At 40.2% G+C, this 26171-nt stretch overlaps 1 protein-coding gene across 1 annotated transcript in view; it reads right to left on the reverse strand.

Annotated features, from left to right (window-relative positions):
* The window catches only part of NCLN (nicalin), a 336835-nt gene that overhangs the window by 224559 nt on the left and 86105 nt on the right, over positions 1-26171 (reverse strand). The window contains exons 6-8 of the mRNA XM_044053743.1: positions 25549-25566; positions 13625-13731; positions 2874-2977 (exon numbers count right to left, since the gene is read on the reverse strand). Of these exons, the coding sequence (XP_043909678.1) occupies positions 2874-2977; positions 13625-13731; positions 25549-25566 (229 nt within the window). The remainder of the gene's footprint in view (positions 1-2873; positions 2978-13624; positions 13732-25548; positions 25567-26171) is intronic.

A 26171-nucleotide genomic window follows, 5' to 3' on the forward strand; every position in this document is an offset into this window, starting at 1 on the left:
AGTTTTTTTAAACAACCACCACGGCAATACCCAGATTTGCTCTGAGCTACTGCACAATGGTACCTCCTACACTGACCCAACAAACATCGTCAATATACTTGCAGACAGATTCAGTGCCAACCTTACTACCCCCCCCCCCAAAGGACCAGTCACAATACTAGTAGATTGCGAGGACACCCTGTATTACTGCTGCAAAGGTTAAAACAGCACTGTCCAATGCTAAGAATACAGCTTCTATGGGACCTGACAATATCCCTGGCTGTGTTCTACAATAACTACAGAGAGAACTGGCACCTCACCTGAGTGCCCTGTTCAAATCACAGCCTCACCTCAGGCTTTGTCCATACCGAATGGTGCACTGCTACAGTCATCCCTCACCACAAAGGAGGAGCGACTACAGACCCTGGGGACTATCACCCCATTAGCCTGGTATGCAAAGCTATGGAACACATCATCATGGACCTAAAAAACAAGGATATACGAACAAACTCTGGATCCCACACAATTTGGTTTTCTGAAGGGTAAATCATACCTGCTCAACCTGGTCAACTTTTTTGAGTCAGTCACCAGAGCTGTGGATGAAGGCAAGGTGGTTCATACAGTCTACCTTGATCTGGCCAAGGCCTTTGATACCATTCCCCACTCAGGAATCACAGAAAAACTCACTAAGCTAGGCATCAACCCCTATTATCACTAGTTGGGTTTCAAACTGGCTCACAGGTAGAACCCGCAGTGAAAAAGTAGCTGACTCCAAGTCAGACTGCCAACCAGCCATGAGTGGAGTCCCACAGGGTTCAGTCCTGGGTCCTCTCCTGTTTGGTATCTACTTCTCAGAAGTCCAGGCCAACACTAAGGTTTCTGGCTGACAAAGTTTGCAGATAATTGCAAGTTGGGAGCTATTATTAAATCCCCAAAGTGATGTTGACATTCTATAGCAAGGCCTCACTGAGACAGACTGCTATCAGAACCATGGCCTTTAGCTCAGTCCCAAAAAATGTGTCATCCCCTTTGGGAAAAACCCAGTTCCCATGATTTACCACATCGATGGTAGTCCACTACATATAGTATAAGAGATCTGGAAACATACGTTGACAGCGACCTCTCTTTTGACCACCACATTGCCATTGTGGTCAGAAAGTCCTTTTATGTGGCACATCTCTTTACTAAGTGTTTTGCATCCAGGAAGGTCATTGTCTCCCTCTACTCTTCCCTCATTAGGCCAGTCATGGAGTACAATGCCCCATTTGGCATGTACCTCACTAAACACCTGCAACAACTGGACAGGCTGCAAAAATACCTCACAAAGAGGATCGTAGGCCTTAAACATTTGTCCTGTATGGACAGACTCAAAAAAACTCCCAACTATTCTCCATCTCATATCACCTACTTAGAGGAAATCTCTGCTGGACTTACAAAGCCATGTCTGACCCAACTCTGCTAGAAATGCTACATCTAAAGAAATCTCAATCCCTCCGCACCACATGCTCCAGAGACTTCAACCTCATTACCACAATCAACAGAACATGCTGGAGGGACAGAATCATAACCCAGAGACTGCCCATGCTATGGAATAGGCTTCCCATATATGTCAGGCAGAGCACCTCACTGGCCTTCTTCAAGACAGATCTTGATGAGTGGATGGGAAATAGAAAATTCATCCCAGGGATCACTCCAGTGGTTTTACTCGACAGAGGCACTGGGAACCAAGGTAGAGTGGCATGATGCCAGGGTAATCCTATGGGCTAGGCTTGTAAAGGGCTTCAGGGCCATTAGCCTAGTACACACCTATGAACTTATGAACATCTGCTAGGTGGCAGTATACCAGCATGAGTGGCATATCTTTAACTAGGTTGTGAATGGCCTATGAGGGGACTGGGCACCTTCATCAAACCCAGTGTATTAATGATACACTTCCAAACCTGCAAGGAAAAACCCAACCAGATGTCCAATAACTCCAGCATATTCAAAATCAAGGCAATCTCCATTAGTCCAAACTGTGCAGGTAAGGTCCAGGGACTTATCAAATCACTCAAAGAGGAGTGGAAACTGTTATGCCTGTGCCAATGCATGCACACCCTTTATTGTAATCGCTAGGCATGCACCTCCCATGTTCCTCCCACCACTGGTCAAGAAGGCTAATTCCTTGTTAGCTAGTTCAGAGACATGTTGCAAATGGTGAGGAATGCAAAGCTGCTATGTGGGAAAACTTTGCAAAAAAGACGTTATAAAGAACATCTGGCCTTGATTTCCTTTTCTTCTCCCATCAGAAGAAGCACTGAGATTAATTAAAGACGTTCTCTGCGATCTCTAGTCTGAGAAACCACCACTGTTGCCATCTTCTTGGATCAGATATAATCTTAAATATTCCAGCTGTCATGCTGTTGGCACTCGAGGCAACGTGTCACACTGAGCTCTTTTCCCAGATAATATGGGTAGTACCAGAACAGATCCTTGTAAGTGATCTAATACGCACAAACACTTGAAAGGTTCTGGCAATTTAGATATCAAAGAAAGAGCATAATGAAAGGAAGGATAGATATCTGAAGCATTCAAGGATATGGCAGACCACAGTCAAAAACCACAGCAGCCGAGTGCACCCCCACCTTGTCTTACATGTGACCAAGTAGCATACCTTAAAAAGATATGCATATTCCTGAGTGTAGAAATAAGGGGAAAAAAATCAGAATGCACCAAGCTAAAAAGAAAATTCCAACAGCTATCGACAATTACCCACTGCAGAAGAATTCAGAAATCATAAAAATAGTTCCTTAAAGTGTACACTTGGATTTATCTGATACATTTTGATATGAAAGTTTCTCCAACATATTTGTAAATGCATACTTGCAGTTTAACAGTTCAAAAGGTTATCTTACCCTGCATGTGTGCGTTTGTAGGTATAGAGTTTGGAAAACAGCCTGGCCAGTTCTAGTAAAACAGTCACTCCACTGCCATTGGAATCGGCGCCGTAAGACAACCACTACCAACAAGAACAGAAAAAAAATTACCTTTTCATACAGATGAATTTCATTTTCCTAGGTAGAGGAGTGTATGTATCAAAACAAAACAAAAAAAAGTATATACCTTCATTTTCTAGGGTTACGATTTTCTCTCTACTACAAGTTACAAGATTCTCTGTTGCACTTCCTACACAAACTCTTCTGTAAATCATAGTTGCATTCTCTACACTATATCGCACCTTATAACATCTGTATAAGAAGTTACCAAAACTGCAGTGCCATCATGGTTGTCATATTAAAGACTTCTAGTCCAAGTTAAAAACTGAGGGCACAATCATAAGAGTCACAGCAATACTATAAACTGTGCACACACCTGCCCTTAAGTCTGCCAAGTAGCACTTATAACAGCTGCTAACAAGCAGATTCCTCTACTCCAGAATTCAATTTCCTCAGCCTCCATTTGCTTGCTATGCAACACTGAGCAAATCACTTAACCTGACAGTGCACTGCAGTACTTGAGAAACTGGGCTAGGCTCCTCAGTGGTTTGGACTGCATGCCTTGACAAAAAAAAAATACCTATGAAATTACCAGTCACATTTAAATATACCCTATAAATATTAGTAGACATGTTCTTACCATATAAGATTATCTTTATCAATTATTCAACAACGTTCAGTGAAGACCCAAAACTCTGAGATATGTCTAATTGGTAGTGACAAATGCTGTAATGCATGCTGACTATACAACTGCACCCAAACCCAGGACCCCACCAGTTCACACTCCCACAAAAGCTTATAGTAAGCATCTTTCCTTCAAAACAAAAAAGTACTAATACCTACACTGCTAACAAGCAAATACAAACACACACCTAACAGAAGTACACATAAAAAACAACTCCGGCAAGACTGAAAGAACCTCCCAATTACAGAGGAAAGAATGTACACATTTCAAAAGACTTGAACCTTCCATGATGTGAAAATAGTTAAGGTGAATATCAACAAGGAAGTTAGGAACCAAATGAAAATAGGGAGAAGGCAACTTCCTGGATTACCACAGAAACAGACTCCTTAAAATCATAGCAGAGACGACAGTTTGTGAAGGTATGCAACTACGACCAACTGGCCACAGTGCAGTTTTTAAAAAGGGGGGCAAGTAGACAGAGATGCAGCACTCAAAATTGCTGGAGTAGAAAATGCTGAGCAACAATCCTCCCAATCTGCAAGGTCATGATGGACAGAATTAGTTGATAAAAGCAACTCAACAGTGGAATAACTCAGATCCATATAATATAGATTCTTGATGTAGATCACCATCACCTAAAAATGACAACCACCTAAAGGAGAAGACTGCTTCTCCTTGGAAGCACGTTTGCCAAGTAGAAGGTTTTCAAACAAGTCCAACAACCTCAGAGATCGTGACTTGTGATCTGGAGGCATCAAGGGGTCAATTGCAGGACTCTGGCTGTGAGATGAAGTCATCAGCTATGACGGGAACTTTTGGCTTGGACCAGAAAAGTGTTTTTTGCGCTACCAAAAGAAGAGAATGAGACTTTAAATGTTTTCCATGATCTTTAACAAAGTGTAGAATTACTGGGAATGATCAGAAGAAATGCAGGAAGAAGTTTATGCCGTGAAACTGAAGTGGCTTAAAAAATCCAGTGGATTTATTTTTCATGAGACACAGACAGTGCTTGTTTGAAAGCTAACCAGAGATGGTGGCATAACCTTCTTGCATGGGGAGGAGATGAGCTATAGCCACATGCTCATTTACATAACAATGAACCTATTAGCTGAGGGCAATTTTCAGAAACAGCTTAGTCTCTAAAGTGTTTAGAGCCAAAAGACTGATGGAGGCTCCAAACAGTTCCCACATAGTCTCTCTTCTAGGGGTAACCACACACACTGAGCTAAAAGTGCCAATGGAGCAATCATCACTGGGTTCAGCAACAAAAAAGGAAGGTGTACCAAAATCTCAATAGGTGATGTGCACCACTTGAGGTCTGGTTATGGGATCACTGATGCTTCACAGCCCACAGCCCACTACTACAATCACATCTTCTAACACACAAATAGTACCATGTACATCATGGCAGTTCAGCAAGACCAAAATTTGAAGCAGGATCTAGGGCTAAACCCTATGCTGTATCCACTCCCAGATGCCAACACTGACTACCTGGATTTTACCCCCAAGTCAAGAAAGACCCACATCACTAAGTGCCTGACTCCAGGCCTATGACAATTATTCTCCAAGAAGTCAGAGGACATCTCCTAGTTTACAGTCACCCCAGAAAGTAAAGTTAGAGATGCACCCACTGCAGGGACACTTCCACGAAGTCAATGGACAGGGGTATCAGGATACAGTTATCCACTGAAGGGAACAACTAGAGGTCCTTTTCCTAGAAGGCTTCAGCCCCCGTTGCAAACCTTTGTAAATATTTGGGCACTGAAGAAAGCCAATATCAACAATTTGTATTTGAAGTGATGGACACCAAGATGGGACCTGTGGATTCTCCTGTGTGAACCCCAGAAATAAATGTGCCAAAAGTCAACCATTGTATTTACGGACACTGTGGATGCACCTGGTGGCAGTAATCGCACAACAGTTTGGATACTCACTATCCAGGGCCACATATAAGAGATGTACTGGTTGAAGTTCATAGGAGGCTACTAGGCTAATGGCCCTAGGGCCCTTACAAGCCTAGTCAAGTTAAACCCTTGTTCGCTTAAGGTATAGAGATATGGTCTATATTATAAGAGAGATTCAGGGCCCTTACAAGCCTAGTCAAGTTAAACCCTTGTTCGCTTAAGGTATAGAGATATGGTCTATATTATAAGAGAGATTCAGGGAAAACCCGTGGGGTGAATTTACGGTTTCCCAGCCAATCGTCTAAGTTATGTTTAAAGAGGTTTAACGAGGGACTCTGTTTAATATGTATTGGAAGTTTATTCCAGAGGAGAGGCAACCACTGGGAAACATATCTGTCTCTCCACCAAGTCCTGTTGATTTCACATGCTAGGTTAAGGTCCCTAGAGCAAGTGAATCATGTACCATTTGACTTACAAATGTGTAGCATTTCCATTAAGGCAGGATCAGAGGTTGCTATGTATGTAAGGGACAGGTCACCTCTGAGTAGGCAATACGATACAGGAGTATAGTGACAATGACTTCAGTCAGTCCGTGTAAGACGTGCTGAAGACCCTGAATTTTCTTTGTGAAGAACTTTTGGAGTTCTCTCCAGTTGCTGCAGGTGCCTGTTTAGGTACATACCAAACGGAGCACTGTACTCTACTACTGGCCTGATGAGGGAAGAGTACGGGGGAGGGGGTTATAACCTCTTTTGCTCTAGAAGCTATGCCCTTGCTTATGAGGTGAGCAATGTAGAAGACTTTCCTTACCACCATGGTAAGTAAGTAAGGTTGGCTATCAATCTGTGTGCCCAAATCTCTTATCACAGATTTAGAGTTTGGGGTGTTATTAATATGGTAATCTGCAGGAACATGGCTTTGCCAAAAGGGATGATAAACTCAACGCAAAAAAATGCATCAAGACCATGACTTTGGCACCAATCATTGGTTTGCGCAAGTCCTTCTTGTAGAATGTTGACATCATTTGGGGACTCAATGACTGCTCCCAGTTTGCAGTCATCAGCAAACTTTGTCAGCCACAGACCTTTTGTCTTGCCTGTACTTCTAAAGTAGATTCTCAATAATAGGGGCCCCAGCGCCAATCCCTGTGGAACACCACTGGTTAACGGGTCTGCTGGTGAAGGTGGAGTCCTCTACTTTGACTATATGTGTTCTTGAAGCTGAGTCACTCTGCAACCCACCTGACAGTATATGCACTGAGCCCTAGCTGGGCGAGTTTTTCAATGATGCCTAAGTGGGGGATTGTGTCAAAAGCCTTGGCCAAGTCTAGGCAGGCCATAAGCATAGATCTGCCTTCATCCAGAGCTTTGCCGACCATCTCAAAATTGTCCACCAGATTCAACAGGCAGGATCTCCCTTTAACAAAGCCACATTGGGTCAGGTCAGGTGTTTCAAGGTCTCCTGTAGCCTTGCTGATAAGGTTCATGAAGATTCTATCCATGGCCTTGCAGATAAGGCTGGTTAGGCTAATGGGTCTATAGTTCCCAGGGTCAGTGGATGCACCCCCCTCCTTGTACAAGGGGATGATGGTAACGGTTTTCCATTCAGCAGGGACAAAACTAGTGCTTAGGCTGTTGTTGAAAACAGTACCCAATGGTGTTGCTAACTCCTGTTTTAAATAATTGAGAACATAGCCTGGGATGTTATCAGGTCCCATAGAAGCTGTTTTTTGGGCCTTGGAGAGAGCAATAAAGACCTACTCTTTAGAGATACTAGGTGGTGAATAGGTGGTAGGAATGTTTTGGGGTATATGGTAAGGAAAAAGGAGGGAGAAGATTTCAGTGAAACTGTACACTAGATGAAAGAAATGTTCCTTGACTGGGTTAACGCTCGGTATTCACCTCAAAGCATAAAACATAAAAAGAATAAAATGAACTGACCACGGCTGATATCACAATAATAAAAGTTTAATGGATAAAGTACAGCACAAAAAACAATGCTATTTGAGTTATTGAAAGAACTCAGACTGTTTGCACTTTTGCACATCTACAAAAATGTAATTAAAGGGCAATTCATGAGGATGAGCAGACTTCACAATACAGAAGAGGGTCTACAAGAAGCAGTCACTTTACTAGAAGGTGATTTTAAGAAGAGAGGATATAATAAAAGGGAAATAGATAATAGTATTAAAGAAATGTATGAAGGACGTTAACATAGAGGGGACCCCCTTTTTCTCAGGTGATGTTAAAAATATTCCATCAAACAACAACAACATATGTAAGGTCAGATTCCTGATAACCTATTTGAGTGACAGCAAAAGGTTTTGTGTGATCTTTGAAAAGAATTGGGGTATCCTGACAACAACAGATGAATTAGAGGAGGGTGATGGACAATAAGCCCAATTTCTTTTTTAAAAACAAAAAATCACTAAAGAGGCAACTATGCTATAAAGCAAGTTTTAATAGGAATAATAAGATAGTATCTCAAAGAACTGGGACTTTTCCATGCAGAAAGTGCATGGCATGTGACTGTGTGTATAGTAAGCCAACTTCTCAACACCAGACCCTTAGATTTGAAATTAACATAGATTTCTATGCTGATTGTACGACTCGACACCTGGTATACTTTAGTTTTTGTATAATATGTCATGCCTTTTATATTGGTAAAACCAATAGGTTAAAGAATGTATACAGGAACATCTGAGGGATATTACCAATATGAAAAAAATTAGTGCTCTGGCAAAACATGTGCAGTCTGCAGGTCCATTACATGATTTCAGTTTTATGGCCCTGTAGGTTGTGCAACCGAACATTCGAGGTGGGGACATGAGCAACATTGTAGAAGAAGTGGAACAGAAATGGATTATGCTGTTGAGGCAGATAGTTATCCAGGGCTGAATAGTGCAGTGTCACTTAAACCTTTCTTAAAAGCAAGACCCCTTAAGCATTGACACAACGCATATTTGTATCAGTGAATTATTAGTTAATATATCTTGTTGGTTATATAGGATGGTTTTTATATGCTGTTGTTTTAACAAATTCTTTTGCATACATTTATATATGATGTCATCAATGAGAAGTTGTATGATTGGACATGACATGCTTTAAATTTAGGGAGTTTGTGTGTGTTAACAGTCTGTGGAAGCAATTTATCACAAAAGCGCTTACTTTATCCATTAAACTTTTATTATTTTGATATCAGCCGTGGTCAGTTAGTTTTCTTTTTATGTTTTAACCTGTCCACTAGGTTGGTTATTTCCACTGGTTCAGTATATGTAGTACCATTAATTACCAGTTCAGCGCAAATCTGGGCTTTTTCTTCAACGTTTTGGATGTAACTAAAGAATGCCTTATGGTTATCCTTAGCTAGGAATGTTAATCTAAATTTGTAGTTAGCTTTAGAGGACTTTACAAAACGTTTTACTTGCTTGTTCAAGCTGAGCAGTGTGTACTTCAAATTCCAAGATTGTTCCTTCTTGCTCAAAGACAGCAATTTCTTCCTATTATATAACTTATTTATAGTGGATGGACAATAGGCAGGCTTGTTTTTTTCTTTAGTATCTTGCTTTGGTCCCATCAGGAATAGCTAAGTCAATAAAACTGTATACATTTATAAAATGCATTGGTGTACATCCCACTATAGGTGCCCTTACCATCGGTGGGGACAGGAGCTTTTAAGCTATTAATGCCTTCTCGTAACAGGCTGTAGTTGGCTTTGGAGAAGTTTTTATCCTAATTTCTCCTGGTTGGGGGGTCTGATACTATTGTTACTTCAAAACAGGCTGATTAATGATCAGAATTCACCAGGGAGGGAACGCACACTTGTGGTGGTGCACTGCTCTGGTGAGTACCAAATCTAGAATGTTTGGGCCCCTTGTGGGGGGTGCCAACAATCTGCTCCAAGGCATTTGAGTTAAAGTCCAACTGCCTTCAGGCAAGTATGTTTGTACATGTATAATTTACCCAAGCTATGGACAGGTAGTTAAAGTCACTCACAACCAGGGTATTTGGTTGTACTTTGAGCAACTCAAGTAGATCCAATTAGTGTGGATTTCAGGGTTCATGGAGGGTGATCTATAGCTAATAACTTGAAGTGAGGTCTTTCCTATAGCAATTTGAACATGGAGTAACTTTAGGGAATCAATCATTCTGTCTTACAGTTCCTGAGGTCTAGACTGGGACAGAAAACTGCCCATTCCATCCAGAACAGGGGAGAGGTGGAGGAAAAATCCCCCAACCCTGTTCAAGTAAAGGACAGCCTCTATGCCCCCTCCTCCTCTGCCACTGTCCAGGGTGCTCCACCAAGATGACCTGGTCTATCACAGGAACTCCTTCAATGGAGGATTTTTAAGCATCAAGACACAGCAAATCATGCCCACATGTATAATTCACTTCCCTTTAATAATGGCCCTCTGACCCAGTACAAACCTGGTTAAATGTCCACCACCAGACAGTCTTAGAATCATGACTACTGTCGTGGGACAGGTGGAGTCATATTTTACAGGGCCTTGTCTAGCACAGTAGTAGTAAGACTAGGTGATGCTTAAAGGTCTCAAGGGAAGGCAGTAAGTTAAAGTTGTCCAAAAGGGCGAGTCTATTTCCTCTAAGAGTTTAAGTTAGTTTTGGAGAACTTTGGTACACAGTATTTCACTGCTCCTCCAAACTACTCAGACATTTTTCATTGCTTCTCCTTAAAGCAGGACAACTTCAATCATGTAATCACATACAGACACATGCCTTAGGCTGTAGCCTTAGCGCTGGTATATGCACAATCAAAATAATGGTGGCCTGGTTGGCTCTACTGTACATAGGCATAAAGCCCTGACTAAATTTCATAACATACAGGATTTACTTGTGACCCAAATGCTAGAAAAGCAAGTGGGAAGAATGGAAAATAAATCGCTCAATAATCTTGGAGAGGGCGTGGGATTTTAGGTCTGTAGCTCAGGGTTAAATGAAGGGCACTACATAACAATGAACAACTAGACTACCAGTACATTTAGCGAGGTACTTGGCCTTCTGGTTTCCATCATGAATTTCAGCTTGTCTTCAAAATAAAGGTAGCAAAAAGGAAACTATGTAATTTCTTCCAAGCTGCTAGTCAGAATTTGGGTGTACTAGGAACCCTCTGCATTACATCAGAAACTTCACAGGCAGCAGAAAGTGCTCACTTGTCATTCAAAGCAAGTGGGTGAACCAATGCTGCCTTTGCCAGAATGGGACAATTAGAATCATTTCTTTCTTTTCTTCTTTTAGCGTTTTAACTTCTCTAGGGAACAAAAGTAAAAGGAGAAAAGCATTAACATCAACAAAAATCATCCAGTTCAGAGAAAAAATATCCACTGCCCAAGTCAGTTTGAGTGGAGTAATGCAGCAGAAATTCCTCAAATGCCTGTTAATCAGGGAAACAAAAAGGTCTATCACTGGTATACCTCATATCACCGTAGTCAAACAATATATCAGTCTTTCGTTTCAGTCACTCGCTTCCTGCTTAACTGGCTTGTCACAGAACTCTCCTGTACTGGTATGACAGTTGTCTTTAGGAGCATTTCTGGATTCCAGGGTTTAGTCCCAAGCCTGCATAACTATCCTAGAGAGGTGTTAACAATCTACCTTCTTTATGTACCACATGACTGTGGTGCTGTCTCTGATGAGGAATCATGCTTCCAAACTGTAATAAAAGTTTTGACAGCTTGAATTGCGCCATCTCCTTTATATTTCTGTGTAGGTTTCTTCACCTGACCAAAGCAGCCCTGTAGTTTGAGGTCTATGTGGACATCCCATGTATAACCAAGACATCTGCGTTTAAAAACTGATTTGGGGTAGACTGTCCAAAATCTTTTGCAGTTGTTGAAATCACCACTCCTTACATACAAGTAGGACTGAAATAAAATTCTATGGAAACAAATGATGCTGGTCCAAGTATTCAGTAGAAACCAGACGTTTCAAGTGCAGTCTAGCTGAATGCCACATAACCCAGAATACTCACAAATTCTCTGGTCATCATGGCTTACCTTTCCACAATGCCCTGAATGAAGGTGCATTAAGGAACTTCACCTTTGCCTGTTGGAGGTAGGCTGACTGCGCTGCTGTCCAGAAAATGTCCCTAGAAAGATCACAGTTCTGGCTGGATAGAAATTTGATTTCTGTTTGGTCAAGGAGATGCCTGGTCTGTTGCAGCACCTGTTAGGAGCTGCTGGATCTGATCTTCAATCCAGTAGAAGTGTTGGGGGTGCTAAATATAGCAACAGCATCAGCTCTAAGGATAACCAATGAACTTTCCAGTTCAAGGGTCTATCTTTCCTTCTCTTTTTGGACACATACTTGCATACTCTCTTTCCAGAGGGATATCTATGCCATCCCAGTACTGCATATATGGTGGACTGCATTGTCAAGACTGCCTAACTCTTTTTTAGTCTAATATTCCTGGTTGGTTTCTTACTTGTCTTCAAAATGTTATTGGATGAAAACCCTTGCAGATATTACACAGGGCCACACTGTGCTCCCAACCCAAGCAATAAACAGACTGCTTCTGGCAATTCACATGTGGAACTTGCCACTTACAAGCACACTTGTTTGCCCTCTCTGGGTAGCATCCTTTGGCATGCCACTTACCAGATGTCTTCTGACACAAAGACACATTAGTCACCACTTACAAAACTTTACTACTAGTTTATCTTCATGCTCTACTTCAAGTTCTAGAAATGTTTTTCTCTCATCTTACATACCTATGCATCCCAGAATTGTGACATACATACCAACGGGGTACCTATCTGCTCAATGTTCTTTACTCAAAAGGCCTGGAATGGCACTAGACTGCAATGCACTCTTGTGCTGAACATGTAACACAGCAAGAAAAGATCTAAAGATTGGCATTGGCAGATGCTACTAATACTACAGGTGCCCAAGGTAAGATTATCCCAGCCTGCACATAAACTGACAGTGTACAGTCCCTTTCCCTAAGAGGAAACACAATAAAGAAACATTTTACCGCAGAAAGTCTCATTTATAAAAAAAGAAACTACATAGTAAGACTGAAAAACGCAAAGCACAAAAAAGTGGCAAGGTTTATTCTGGTCCAAACAGAGGCTATTACAGTTTTCAAGAAATGCAAAAAACAGACAGCAAGACAAGAAGACAAGAGCTGAGATGCCTTTTGCTCTGGTCAAGGAGATCAGCAGTCATTTATGAAAAAAGATTTTGGTTTTATAAATCTTTATATACACTTTGTAGGATACAGTATATAAAAAACATAATTAGAGCTAAACCAAAACAACCTCTTTTCTTCTTTTGATCTGTCAGCTATATGAAGCCAACCTTGATCAGGGCTGAATATTGCAAATGAGATGCTTTTGAACAGCGTTATTGGAGCATTTGGGTGGTTTCAACAGGCAATGCAGTTCCAAAACCCCATTGGTTAATCTTGTTTGGTAGAGCTGCTATCCAGTAAATTAATAGCTGAAAGACTGTCACTGCAGGAAGCCTATTCAGCAAAGTGTGGCTCTGATTGTAAACTCCTTGCACTGCCGTGACACTATGGCAAGAACTCAGTTACAGGGTCTGTGGGATAGGAATAATGGAAAGCGCTATAAAGAATGCTGAACTGCTCTCAGTGGAAACTCAAACCACAGATGAATAATGAGATGAACTGGTGTCTGGCAGCAAGGCAGGACATTTCACTATCACTTACACACTATATGATTATCAGCATAAACACAAGGTCTAGCTGATGCTAGAAATCCCCTCTGATGCCTAGGAGGGACCCTAAAACTGCAGTATGGAGTTTACAGACAACATATTTTAGCATACAACAGACACCTACAATGGTTGGTAATGCACTGTAATATTACCAGGCTTCCCAATGTTGCAAAGTCAGGTTAGCAGCTGCTGAGAACAATGACATCTTTTCAAGATACCACTGTGAGGTTATCTACCACCCAAACAGAAAAGGGGCATCACTTGCATGATGAGAAACACAAAGACAACCAGTTAACAGATATTATAATCACTCAGTACAAAAGAACACCATCACAATAAGGGAGATAAAATTCTAAGTTAGTAATATTGTACTTAAGAACTTACTGGTGCTGCTCCAAAAGAATCGTAGTGTGCAACAATAACGATGGTAGGAAGATCCTCGCCACCCAGGCCAGAAAGTCTACCCTGTGGGAAGGTAAAGAAAACTGCATCTGTAAATATTACATCCAACCAATGAAAAATATTAATACAAATAAACCATATGATCTTCTGAAAATAAGGTTCAACTCTCAGAGAAGTCGCCATGCCAATACCTCTTGCCTAACATGCCTAAGTGGAAGAATGCAAGTTGCATATGTACTTACGATAAAGACAGATATACATGATCCTTGGTGTGCCCACTTCAAACCTTTAAGACTGGGTGTTACAGGCTCTCACCAGCTAGGCACAGAAAACTTTCCCAGGCTAAACCACCATATGTTCACCCATAATACAGTGTGCCCCCTATCTGAAGATCTAAGGTGCTGCTTTACAGTGTAGTGTAGACAGGTCTGAAGAAGTCTGGTGATGTCCACCAGACGAAAGCGCTTATCTTAATAAATTATTTTGTTTGCCTGATACACAGCCACTGCTCAGTTCTATCCACAATGTCCACATAAAGAGAGCAGCTGGGCCTCAGTTCATAGGGAGCCACTTTCACTAATGCACAATGACCTCAAATTAGCATAAGCAAATGAACTCATAAGATGCAAGTGAGAAAAGATGTAGCCTACAGTATGCTAATAGTGCATTCTCTCATATATACAAGATTCAGAGTTCATAGGTGTGTACTAGCCTAATGGCCCTGGAGCCTTTACAAGCCTAGCCCACAGAAGTGCCCTGGCATTGTGCCACCAGACATTAGTTCCCAGTGTCTCTATCAAGTACAGCCACTGGAATGATCCCCGGGGTGAACTTTCTATTTTCCATCCACTCATCAAGATTTCTCGAGTGTCAATGAGGTGCTCTGCTTAACATGTATGGGAAGTCTATTCCAGAGCATGGGCAGTCTCTGGGTTATGAGCCTGTCCCCTCAGCATGTTCTGTTGATTGTGGTAATGAGGTTGAGGTCTCTGGAGGGTGTGGTGCGGAGGGAGTGGGCTCTCTTTAGACTTAGCAGTTCTAACAGAGTTGCGTCAGACATGGCTTTAAGTCAAGCAGGGATCGCCTCTTAGTAGACGATATGGAGTTTTTTAGTCTGTCCATGTAGGACATGTGTTTAAGGATCTTCTTCAGGAGTTACTTTTGTGGCCTTTCCATCTATTGCATGTGTCTAGTGAGGTACATGCCAAATGGGGCATTAAACTCAATGATTGGCCCAACGAGGGAAGAGTAGAGAGAGATGATGACCTCTTTCTCCTGGATGGAAAACCCTTGGTAATGAGTTGTGCCACACAGGACTTTCTGACCACAGTGGCAATGTGGTGGTCGAAGGAGAGGTTGCTGTCAACCTGTGTCCCCAGATCTCTTATAATGCCTTCAGTGTTCAGTGGGCTCCCATCAATGTGGTAATTAGTAGGAACTGAGTTTTTCCTACAGGGGATGACTACACATTTTGTGGCATTAAGCTTAAGGCCATGGTTTCAACACCAGTCATTGGTCTCATTGAGGCCTTTCTGTAGGATGTCTACATCACTTGGGGAGTTAATAATGGCTCCCAGCTTGCAGTTGTCTGTGAACTTGCTCGGCCAGAGTCCCTGTGTGTTGGCCTGGACTTCTGAGAAGTAGATGCCAAACAGGAGAGGACCCAGAACCGATCCCTGTGGGACTCCACTCATGACTGGTCTTCAGTCTAACTTGGAGTCCACTACTTTCACACTGTGGGTTCTATCTTTGAGCCAATTTGCAACCCACCTAGTGATATAGGGGCTGATGCCTAGTTTGGTGAGTTTATCAATAATTCCTGAGTGAGGAATGGTATCAAAGGCGTTGGCCAGATTGAGGTAGGCTGTATGAACTGCCTTGCAGTCATCCATATCTCTGGTGATGGACTCAAAAGTAGTCAATCAGGTTGAGCAGGCATGATCTACCTTTAACAAAGCCAAATTGTGTGTGGGATCTAGAGTTTGGAGATTACCTATATCCTTGTTAATTAGATCCATGATGATGCGCTCCATAGCCTTACATATCAGACTTGTTAGGCCAATGGGGCAATAATTCCCAGGGTCTGTAGTCGCTCCCCCTTTATGGAGAGTGATGACTGTAGCAGTGCACCATTCAGTAGGGACAAACCTTGAGATTGAACAGGGCACACAGATGTAGTGCCAGTTTACTTTGTAGTTCATGTAGAACACATCCAGGGATATCATATGGTCCCATGGAAGCTGTATTCTTGGCCTTGGACAATGCAGCTTTAACATGTGCTGCAGTAATGCTGGGTGCCTGGCATTCCTCCGGTACTCTGACTGGTTCTTGGGGGGGGGGGGTAAAGTTGGCACTGAATCTGCCATCATGTTGGCTCCATACAGGAGGTACCATTGTGCAGTAACTCAAAGCAAACCTGGGTATTGCCGTGGAGATCTGCCATAATTCTGCCTTCATTGCTGGCTTTAGAGGTTTTGATGAGGGATCTCAACTTTTTGTTGAGGCTAATAAGGGAGTTTTTCCAGTCTTGGGACTTCACCTTTTTCTGCAACAGTTTCTTCCCTCTGTTGTAGAGTTCATTAATGGCAGGGGACCACCAAATTGGCTTCCTTTTTTTGGAGGAGGACAGCGTCTTGGTTCTGTTGGGTATGGCTAGTTCCTTCCATTTGTGTATGTGTTCGTACAGTGCACTGATGTACGATTCGGCAGTCATGCATCTATTTTCCATTGACATGGGTGCCATGAAGTTAGCCACCTCGGTTTTTAGGAGGCCAAAGTCATCTTTGGAGGAGTTTTTTATGGTGGTTACCTTTGCGGGGTGTGTGGGTGAGATGTGTATTTCCATGATGATCAGTTTGTGATTGGATCTAACCAGGTAGGAACCGACTATTGGTGTAGAGCAACACTTGCCCCATGTTAGTAATAACCAGGTCAAGGAGGTTGCTTCCTCGAGTAGGGGTTAAGAATGAGCTGGTCCAGGGCATTGGAATTGATTAATTCCAGGAGGCGTTGGGCCAGTGTATTGGTGTGCAAGTAGTTTTCCCAGTTGATGGAGGGATAGTTGAAGTCACCTAGTATGAAAGTGTTGGGTTGGATCCTAATAGTTTAAGGGTGCTTAGGAACCTGGAGTGAGAGACTTGGGACATGGTTGGGGACCTACAGCAGACTACGACCTGAATCGCCATCTCACCCAATGTTAGTTGTACCTGAAGTATTTCAGGTGCGTTATGCTGGGCTACTAGTCTGGAGATGTAAATATCCTTTATGAATACGGAGACACCACCACCTTTGGAGCTTCGGTCCACGTTCTGGGGCCAAAAGATGTGGAAAGAGTCATAGCCTGGTAGCAAAGACAAACGCCAACAATTAAATCAAGTGAAGCGAGATGGTGGTGGAACGCCAATAAGGAGAATGGTATCAGCAATCTACAAAACGAAAACACGGCTTCCAATATTCCAAAAATGTGAAAATTCTTCGCAAAAAGCACACCGCCAGCATAAAAACAGCTCCTTTATTAAACCAAACGTAATTTTGTTATTTACCTAGGTTTCGTTCGTACCAACGAACTTCATCAGAATACAAAGCACAGTTTGTGAGTCTTTCTTAAATACAAAAACCTTCCCTAATTAATTGCTTAATTGATTTCAACTTGCTCATAAATAACATATTTAATTAATTGATTACATTTTAAAGAAACACTAAAAACTGCTCCAAAAGTCATTTACCCAAAAACTGTGTTAATGAAATAAAATAAAATAAATTGTAACATAATAAAATATAAGGTGCAATATTTTGCTGCTTATTGTAACTGAATGTATATTAAATTAATTGAATACAATAAATATATACAGTGTATTAAAATGCAATGTAATAATTGCTACTTGGATTAAATATATAAATATAAATGAAAAATAAATAATGTATTCATAACACATAATTACAGTATATACTTTTTCCAAATATAATGTCGTAAATTAAATAATTGAATATAAAATTCATTTGTTATTCTATCAACTGTACAAAACTTGTTTCATTTATAAAAGCCATAACAACAACATTAATATACAGTGTATTAATCAGATTATTAGTGCAGTAAATGTATATGATCTATTACATTATATTTCTATGTCCCTTTTAATCTATTTATTTTTAATATAGGTGTTATAGTATGACATTCATTTAAGCCAGGTAAATTGTACGAATCCAAAAGAATCTGCCATTTCAGTTCTTTCATATCCAAGTCATATTGTGTAATCCTACCCTGCTGGTCATATATTACTTGGTTAATAACACAAAATTTAAATTTATGGTCTACATTACTAATAATATGCCTGGCCAAGGCATTTGTTGTTTTTGAATGTTGGATGTCTAATAAATGTTCTTTAATACGATCTCTAAAATGCCTGCTGGTTTTCCCTACATAAAATGCCCTACAATTTTGACATAAAGCAAGATAAACAGCATTTGATGTATAACAGTTGAAGTGTCCATTAAAATTAATCCTGCAGCCATTTACAACCATATTTGTACCAGTAAAATGTAACTACATACAGAACACCTACCACACTTGAAGTTCCCTTTGATTCTAGTATTACATCTATCTAAAATATTGTTATACTCGAACATGTTCTTAAATGACGGACTTTTTCTATATACAAACTTAATCTGCCCCTGAAATAGCTGACCCCAAACATAGTCCCTTACCAGGATATTCCAGTTCCTTTTAATAATGGACTCAATGATTTCAAAAGTGTCATTAAAAGTTGTTATATATACAGGAGTGTCATTATGCTTAATTTCATCCCTAGATTTATTTGTAGTACATGCTTGCTTTGAAAATCCACATTTGAGTATTGCCTTATATGTCCCATTGTTCCTTTTTTCTTTCACCTCATTAAAAATATTTTGACAAAGTTGTTCAGGGTAACCCCTATTGGAAAATAATTGTATCATATATTGTAATTAATCTATGAAATCCTGTTCCTCACTCACCATTCTGGCCGCCCTGACCATCTGCCCTTTGACAATGGCTTTTTTCTGATGGTCAGGGTGCCAGCTGTTAAAATGTAAGTATGAGTTTGAAAATGTTGACTTTCTATAAATATTTGTTTTCAAACTATTGATTTCTTTATTGTAAGTTAATTTTACATCTATATAGGTGATGTCATTTTGACTAACCTGGTAAGTAAACTTCAAAAACCTAACTGTCATATTAATGCATTCAAGGAACAAATTTAAGGCACTCTTGTCATGATCCCAGATGATAAAAATATCATCCAGGTATCTAGTATACATTTTAATGTGTTGGTAATACTCTGTTTTAAATATGTAATTGTTTTCCCAGTAACTCATGATTAAATTAGCATACATTGGGGCACAAGGTGCCCCCATTGCTACTCCATTAATTTGCTGGTAATAACTACCTTCATAGTACAAGAAATTATTATGTAATACTATTTCCATCAAATTAATAAACGTGTTAATTCTTTCTTGCTCATACAAATGTGTTTCAAATAATTGTTCTTCAAGCCATATGAGTCCTATATCGTGTGGTATGGTTGTAAAAAGGTTGCAAACATCCACTGTAATAAAATAATATCCGCTTTGCATTTCAAATTCCTTTAATCTACTCAAAAAGTCCCATGAATCTTTTGTAATGTATGGGAATCTTGACATACTTTCTTTGAAATGGTAATCTAAAAAATGACTAATGAAGCAAGTTTTGCTTCTCTTTCCATCCACAATTGGTCGAAACTGTAAATTATTCAACCCCTTATGTACCTTGGGTATGCCAAAAATTCCACTTATTATGGGATTATCATTATATAAATATTCATATTCAATCTCCGAAATTTCTCCTTGATATAACATATCGTCCAGTTGCAAATCTATTTTCTTAAAGGCAATATTGATTTCATTCTTGCTCACTTCAGTATATGCCTCACCCAATAACATGTTTGTCATGTAAGAAATGTAATCACTGTTATCAGTGATGACCATTCCATTGCCCTTATCGGGCCTCATAATTCTAATGTGCTTATTATTACATATTTCTTTAAGTATAATTTGCTCCTCTTTGGTCATATTGGAATGTATATTATCCTTATATGCTTTGTAAAACATTCTCATGTCATTTTCACTTATCTTTTCAAATGTGGCAATGTTGTCATTCATAGGGGGATTGAATGTACTAGGTTTACTAAATTTTTTATGTTGCTTATTGTGGCCATCCATATCGTTCTGGAAAAACACTTTTAAATTTAATTTTCGGGTAAATAATTTTAAATCCAATACAGATTCCACTAAATTACCTTTCTTACATGGGACATAGCTAAAACCTCTTGAAAAAAGGTTTGCTTGTTTTTCATTAATTGACAATGTAGAATAATTAAATACTTTAAAATCACCCATATCATTAGTCATAATAATGGGATTACTTAAAAAAACATTGTCAGTTGTATTAAATACACTATCTATTCTAATATTGTTGTCCTCTATTGCACCATATTTATCCAAGTCCATACTTGGTTCGAAATAACATTCTGGATTGCAGTCAATAAAAAAATTAACATCACTATAACTTTCCATAACAACTTCTGTTTGTTCACATGCGATTCTATCTATATTATAATCATTATTTCCGCTTCCTAAAGGGATTGTTACATCCTCTTTAATATCATTGGCCTTACCATCTACGTGATTATATTCATATATACTGTATTCCATAAGCGTGTCATTATTAGTAGTTTCCGACTCTTTTAGCTCTTGATGTAACAAAAATTATCAGGCATGGTATCAATTGTAACATTGTGTATAACTAATCACTCAGTGATTTTAATATGATATTATTAACACTGTGTTCTAAGTTAGACTCTGTACATTGTATATAACTTGATGTATTGGAAAAATTAAGGTTAACATAAGAAATGTCCAGGGCCTGTGTACTCACAGTTGCATCAGTATCGTCCATACTGTATAAACCAGGTAGAATCTGAATGTCCTGATGGATGTTTCATAGCCTGGTAGTGCAGGGGTGCTTTCTGCTGCTTTAAACTAGGTCTCCATTACAGCACAAATGTCGATGTTCTCCATTTTGAGGAGTGCTTTGAGCAAGTGCATCTTGAGATTTAGACTTCTAGCACTAAGCAGCATGACCCTCAAGACTGCATTTATTTATAGCTATTACAGTGGTAATTTGGTCATTGGAATATCACCTAAAAAAGGGACTATAGGGGTGGCAAGAGCCTTAGCCAGCATCCAGAAGCCCAGGGGTGACGGACGCAGGCCATCTCTGGCAAAACATTGAGGTCTGTCAACCATGTCACCCCAAGCAGACAGATACTGGATCCTCTAAGAATGACACCAGAAACCTAGCCAATTGTTGAAGTCAATCATTTTCTGCTTGCACTACGGTATAATTCTGGGCGACGGTAGGATGCTGCTCAGGGATAGGGTCATTCCTGCCTGAGCCACATAATCCAAGAGCCTTCTTGTCAATCCTTCTCTTTTCATGTATTCCAGAGAGGTGCATCTCGGGCCATTCACATCCACATGGGCAATGACAGAGTCATACTTGTACTTGTGGAGTGACCTGAGTGCATGTGTTGTGTGTCAGATTCTGGCATCTGATAGATAGCTGACTGTTACATTCTCCTTATTCAACCTAATAAGTGGGACATCAGTGTGCATCACTATCGAGTCACCTATGATTAAGTGCATTGGGCAAGCTGTTTTGCCTTAGGGGCTTAAGTTGAGGGGCACACTGTGTAGGTGAGCCGTGTGTCTGGTGGTTTGTGCTGTGTTGTGGTGGTAGAGTGCGTTTCTGCCTTGGAGGTCTCTGCTGTTTGGAGAGATTTCTATTGAGAGCCTCTGCGAAGGTGGTTGTGTGGTTTGTGCTTTTAATGTCAGATGAGATGGTGGGTGTTCTGGAGGGCTGCGTTGCATGTGGTGTGGTGCAGGTTTTTACCTTCTCTTCCTGGCCAGCTATTCCGGTCTTGGCTTGAGAGTGCATGGCTTCTGGTTTGGATAAACAAGTGCATTTCTCACAAGTCTTGAGTGTTGGGAGGTAAGAGGAGAGGGTTGTCTGTGTACATGAGGCAGTTGCTACACTGCCTCAGAATGCCCAAGTTCAACAGGTTAATAGGAGAAAGCACAGGGAACTGACCTTTAGACATGCCAGGAGGGATGGTCATTATTACTAAGTATTGGATCTGTTTCCTTGTACATTCCTTTTACAGGAAAAATGTCACTCAAGGTGTCCCGAGTCTGTACAGAGCACTGCCAAACACTTGAGGGGAAACTAATATGTAGACCCTGAAAATTTAAGGATGAAGTATTTAGGTAGATATTCTGAAGTTAGAAAGAAATCAAGCAATACTTACTGAAAAAAAAATTATTAGCTTGTCAAGAATGATGACAAACAGTAGGCCAAGGTCAAATGCGTCGCACACATCTCAAAAACAGGCTAGTGGAAGTGATTTTTGAAGAGGGGCTGTTATGACAGCTGGATATTGAACTGGTCCAATGTCATGACCTACTTGATGCAGGTGGCCCTGCAGACACCAATATCACGCCAATATCACAGTGCTACAGGAATGTGATCAGGGCCTCAAAAAAGTTCTGTTAGGTGTTGGACACATGTGACATGCACATTTGTTCTTGTTCGCTCAACTAATTTAAGTACTGTCTTGAGAGGCACTTGTGTCATGTGACCTGGCCACATGTGTCCAGAGATAGGACTTGGCATACTCAAGTAGGAGTCCATTATGGAAGGGGAAAAGGATGGGGTACTAACTAGTGTACAAATGGAGACTGCCAGGAATGCTTGGGGCGTCACCATACTATGCATCAGTGTGATCATGGCATTACGCATACTCTGGAAACCCTCACCCATACCCTGGAGGAGTTTGATCATTTCCAACGGACTCTAAATATCATGGCATATTTGCTGCTGGGCAGTTAGTGTTTTGCGTTTCTTAGGGTATCTGTAATAAATTCCTGTGCCTGGCTCCCTTTTGTAAAGGTGTCACTGTGGACACTTATCTCTATATACGTCTGCCATCATTCAAAAATGTTAGTTTGGATTTGTAGGTATCAGTGTAGAGGTGCATGGGTGTTCTTCCAGTTCATGCAAGACAGTAATGTCAGCGTGTGCTCGCCTTTGTGAGGACTTGCCACTTCCTTCACGGTTAACAACACTTTGTGGGGAGTGAGACCCTGGCAATAAACTTCAGGACTGCATGCAAACTTTGTGACTGTGTGCTAGTTTTCTTCAGGCTGCCTGATTAACTGTATCATCATCATCACCACCACTACCAGCCAGTCAGCTGTTGATATCCTCAAAATTTTATTGGAATAGTGGAATCGTTTCTGCCTCCAATTCTGTAAAAAAAATACTTTGAATGCATTACTAATAAAGAAATAACACTACTGTATGCTTACTAAGGAGTTGTGGGAGAAACATCTGCACACTGCCCTCACTGTCAATTTGTTTAGAAGTGAAAGGTATTCATATTAAACAGCACTTAGTTCACTACATAAATGCATTACTGTTTTTAAACAAACCATCTTGAGCAGAAGAGTGCTGCTGCTGCAGACGTTGGTAATGCCCAGTGTCAACACCACTTCTGATTACTCCAGTGTTACCAGCTTCTTTCTCATAATTATCCCCATAGATTGACAGGAGGTGATCCTCATCTGCGGGTAATGGGCCAAATGTTCAAAGTCCCATCTCCTCCCCAGCATTGATACAGGCAATTGCTCTCTACTTTGCCTTGCTTCTAGCACATCCTACCTTATCATTTGCCTTTTTCTTGCATTGGGTTATGTGTGGTTTCTGCCAACTACTACGTTAATGTTCAGAGTAACCTGTTTCCAGGCGTTTGTCCTCTCAGCTCGTTTGTGACCTCTTTTACCAAACAGAAGTTTCCCATATGTCCAAATGACCACCAAGAGGATGAGATTTTCCTCACAGCTAACGCTGTTCTCTCTCTTCCTTGATCCCTTGTTTTGCATCATTACTGCACATGGAAAAAAAATGCCACAATCATAATAATGTTTTTTGATCTAAATCAGTGAAACAACACAACGATGGCCACATGTGCTTTTCATCCTGTGGAAAAGGAAGCATAAACCACAATTACCGTGCAAAATCTCACTCCAACAAAATAAAAATTGTACTACACTAATGTCTACGGAATCATTCACAACAGTAAAAACACAATAATTTTAACAGATTTCTTCCCCTATCCCACCATTTTCATGTACTGTCCATTTTCTTTCTTCAGTGACACTCATTTTCAAGAACATATGCCCAACCAACAATGCATCCTTACTTCTTCAGTACTTCACAATTAAAGATGCATATCACAATTAAAGATGCATATACGTACAATCACTACATAAAACCAAGCTACTGATTTTATCTGTGGTGACTAATCATTTACCACTGCTGCTGCAAGGATTAAAAGTTACAAATGGCAGCTTTACATACTTCATTAAAGCCATGATAACATATCCATGAAATCAGTAAAATAAGCATTTTTTTCAACTAATTCATTAAATTTAGTCCTTGTGCAGAATTTTTTTAGTTGATAGCTGTGAGGGGAGGCAAATAGATCTATGTCCGGGCATCCCCATTTCCTTGTTATCATGCTGAAGACTTCTGGATCCAGCTGCCACTCATGGGGATCCATGAGGTTTCTGCTTAGTTCGTCTGCCCGAGTGTTTTCCTTTCCTGGCAGGAATTGTGCCTGCAGATGTACTTGGCAAGTCAATGCTGCAGTGGCGGCTGGTGACTTCAAATCAAAGGGGGGCTGCAGGAGACAGCTGAGTGGGTGTGGCTAATGGGAAGGGGTGTGGCCAACTATAAAGGGGAGGAGCTATGCTCAAAACCACAAAAACTAGCTAAATACACTACCGTGGGTGCCAAACCGTCATTATGAGAGTCCAATCAAGACAAAATGAAGTGTAGAAGAATAAAAATATTTCAATGCATTGGCTGCAATGACAGCTTACTTAATATCTTGATGGAAACAAAAAGGTTGTGAGGTATGAAAAAATAAATTATTTTAAATACATTAATGGAATGCCAGTCAAAATCAAGTACAAGAAAAACAAGCAGCACTCAACTCAAACCACTTCTTGCACTGCAGTTCTAATTATAATTTATATTCAGCTTTATTAAAGTACCAAGTAACATGCTGAAAGTAGAAATCTCTGATGCCCCCACATGTAAACATGTTCATATCCAAGAAAAGGCCTGCTGCCTGACAACTATCTACTTGTTTCATGAGGAAAACATGATCAAAGTAAAAAATGAAAAGCAAACAAGAAATAAGCTCAAGATACACTGCTTAAAAGGATTACTGTACAGGTTATGGACTACACGACTAGCATTCTGTTTAGTTTACAGGTAAAGCCTGCAGAAATGACTGGAAGTCTCCAAGTGTAATGAGACATTTAAAATAATGTAATCCTGTCCTTTATTACAAATACCGTCAAATGCATTTCAATACCCAAGGCTTATACATTATCTAGTTAAGTATTCTCTACATGGCAACAACAGAAAGGCTTTCAATGTTGGCAATTCTTTAACAGTATGCTTATTAAAGTTTACTTGCACCTTACAATCTCAGCCAAGCTTACCTGATGGTCATTAAGTATTGCTACTTAAACACAGAGCAACAGGCACTTTGAGTAATAAGCATAAATCAACAGTACAAAAAATATGACAGAAACCAGACCATTCTGCAAAAATCAAGGACAGATGAAAAGCCACTCTAGTACTTGTGTCTACTTTGGATGGGGGGATACTCTGCACATGTATACTGCATAACTACTCCTTGCCTTGCTTCAACACATCCAGAGTCACTACATGGGGGAGTGGGGTACAACAGGTATGTCACAATTTGAAATGTCTCTGGCTGACTGATGACCCTGACACATTTGTCATACCTCTCAACCTCAGAGCAAGAAATCTGGACAAAGCCATACAAAGAAGTGGGACAAAGGCCCAAATATAAGAACAATTTTTAAAAATATTGCTCTTATAAACTTAGAAAGATAATAGAATAGATCTTGCATTAGTATGCATTTTCTGAATAGTATGAAATCTGAAACTCAAATGTCTGTCATTATTTTCTAACTTCAGTCTTTAATGATTTGTCACTAATTTGCCAAAAAAAAAAAAAACACAATTTTATGAAAAATGGACTAAAAATGTGATGTAAAAATATAAAATAGCCACACAATACAGCTGGGAACCTATCAAAGAAAGGACACTTTAATATTAGTACTGCTAACTTGAGCAGCTGACAAAATAAAAGAATCTACATGCATTTCTGAAATAAAAGTCATCTATAACTCTAATTATTACAGTTATTTCTTAATTGTAAACCCTCCATGTTTTCTTCCAAAATTGCTATTTTGCGGAGGGATTATTATTTGAGCCAAAATCAGAGACAGTTGAGAGGTTTGGCTATGCCCAATTCTATAAAGCAGTTTATTTGGCCCCTTAAAGCAATAAATC

The sequence above is a fragment of the Protopterus annectens genome, chromosome 13.part0 (genome assembly GCF_019279795.1).
Source record: "Protopterus annectens isolate FY-2018-M chromosome 13.part0, PAN1.0, whole genome shotgun sequence".
Classification (NCBI taxonomy): domain Eukaryota; kingdom Metazoa; phylum Chordata; order Ceratodontiformes; family Protopteridae; genus Protopterus; species Protopterus annectens.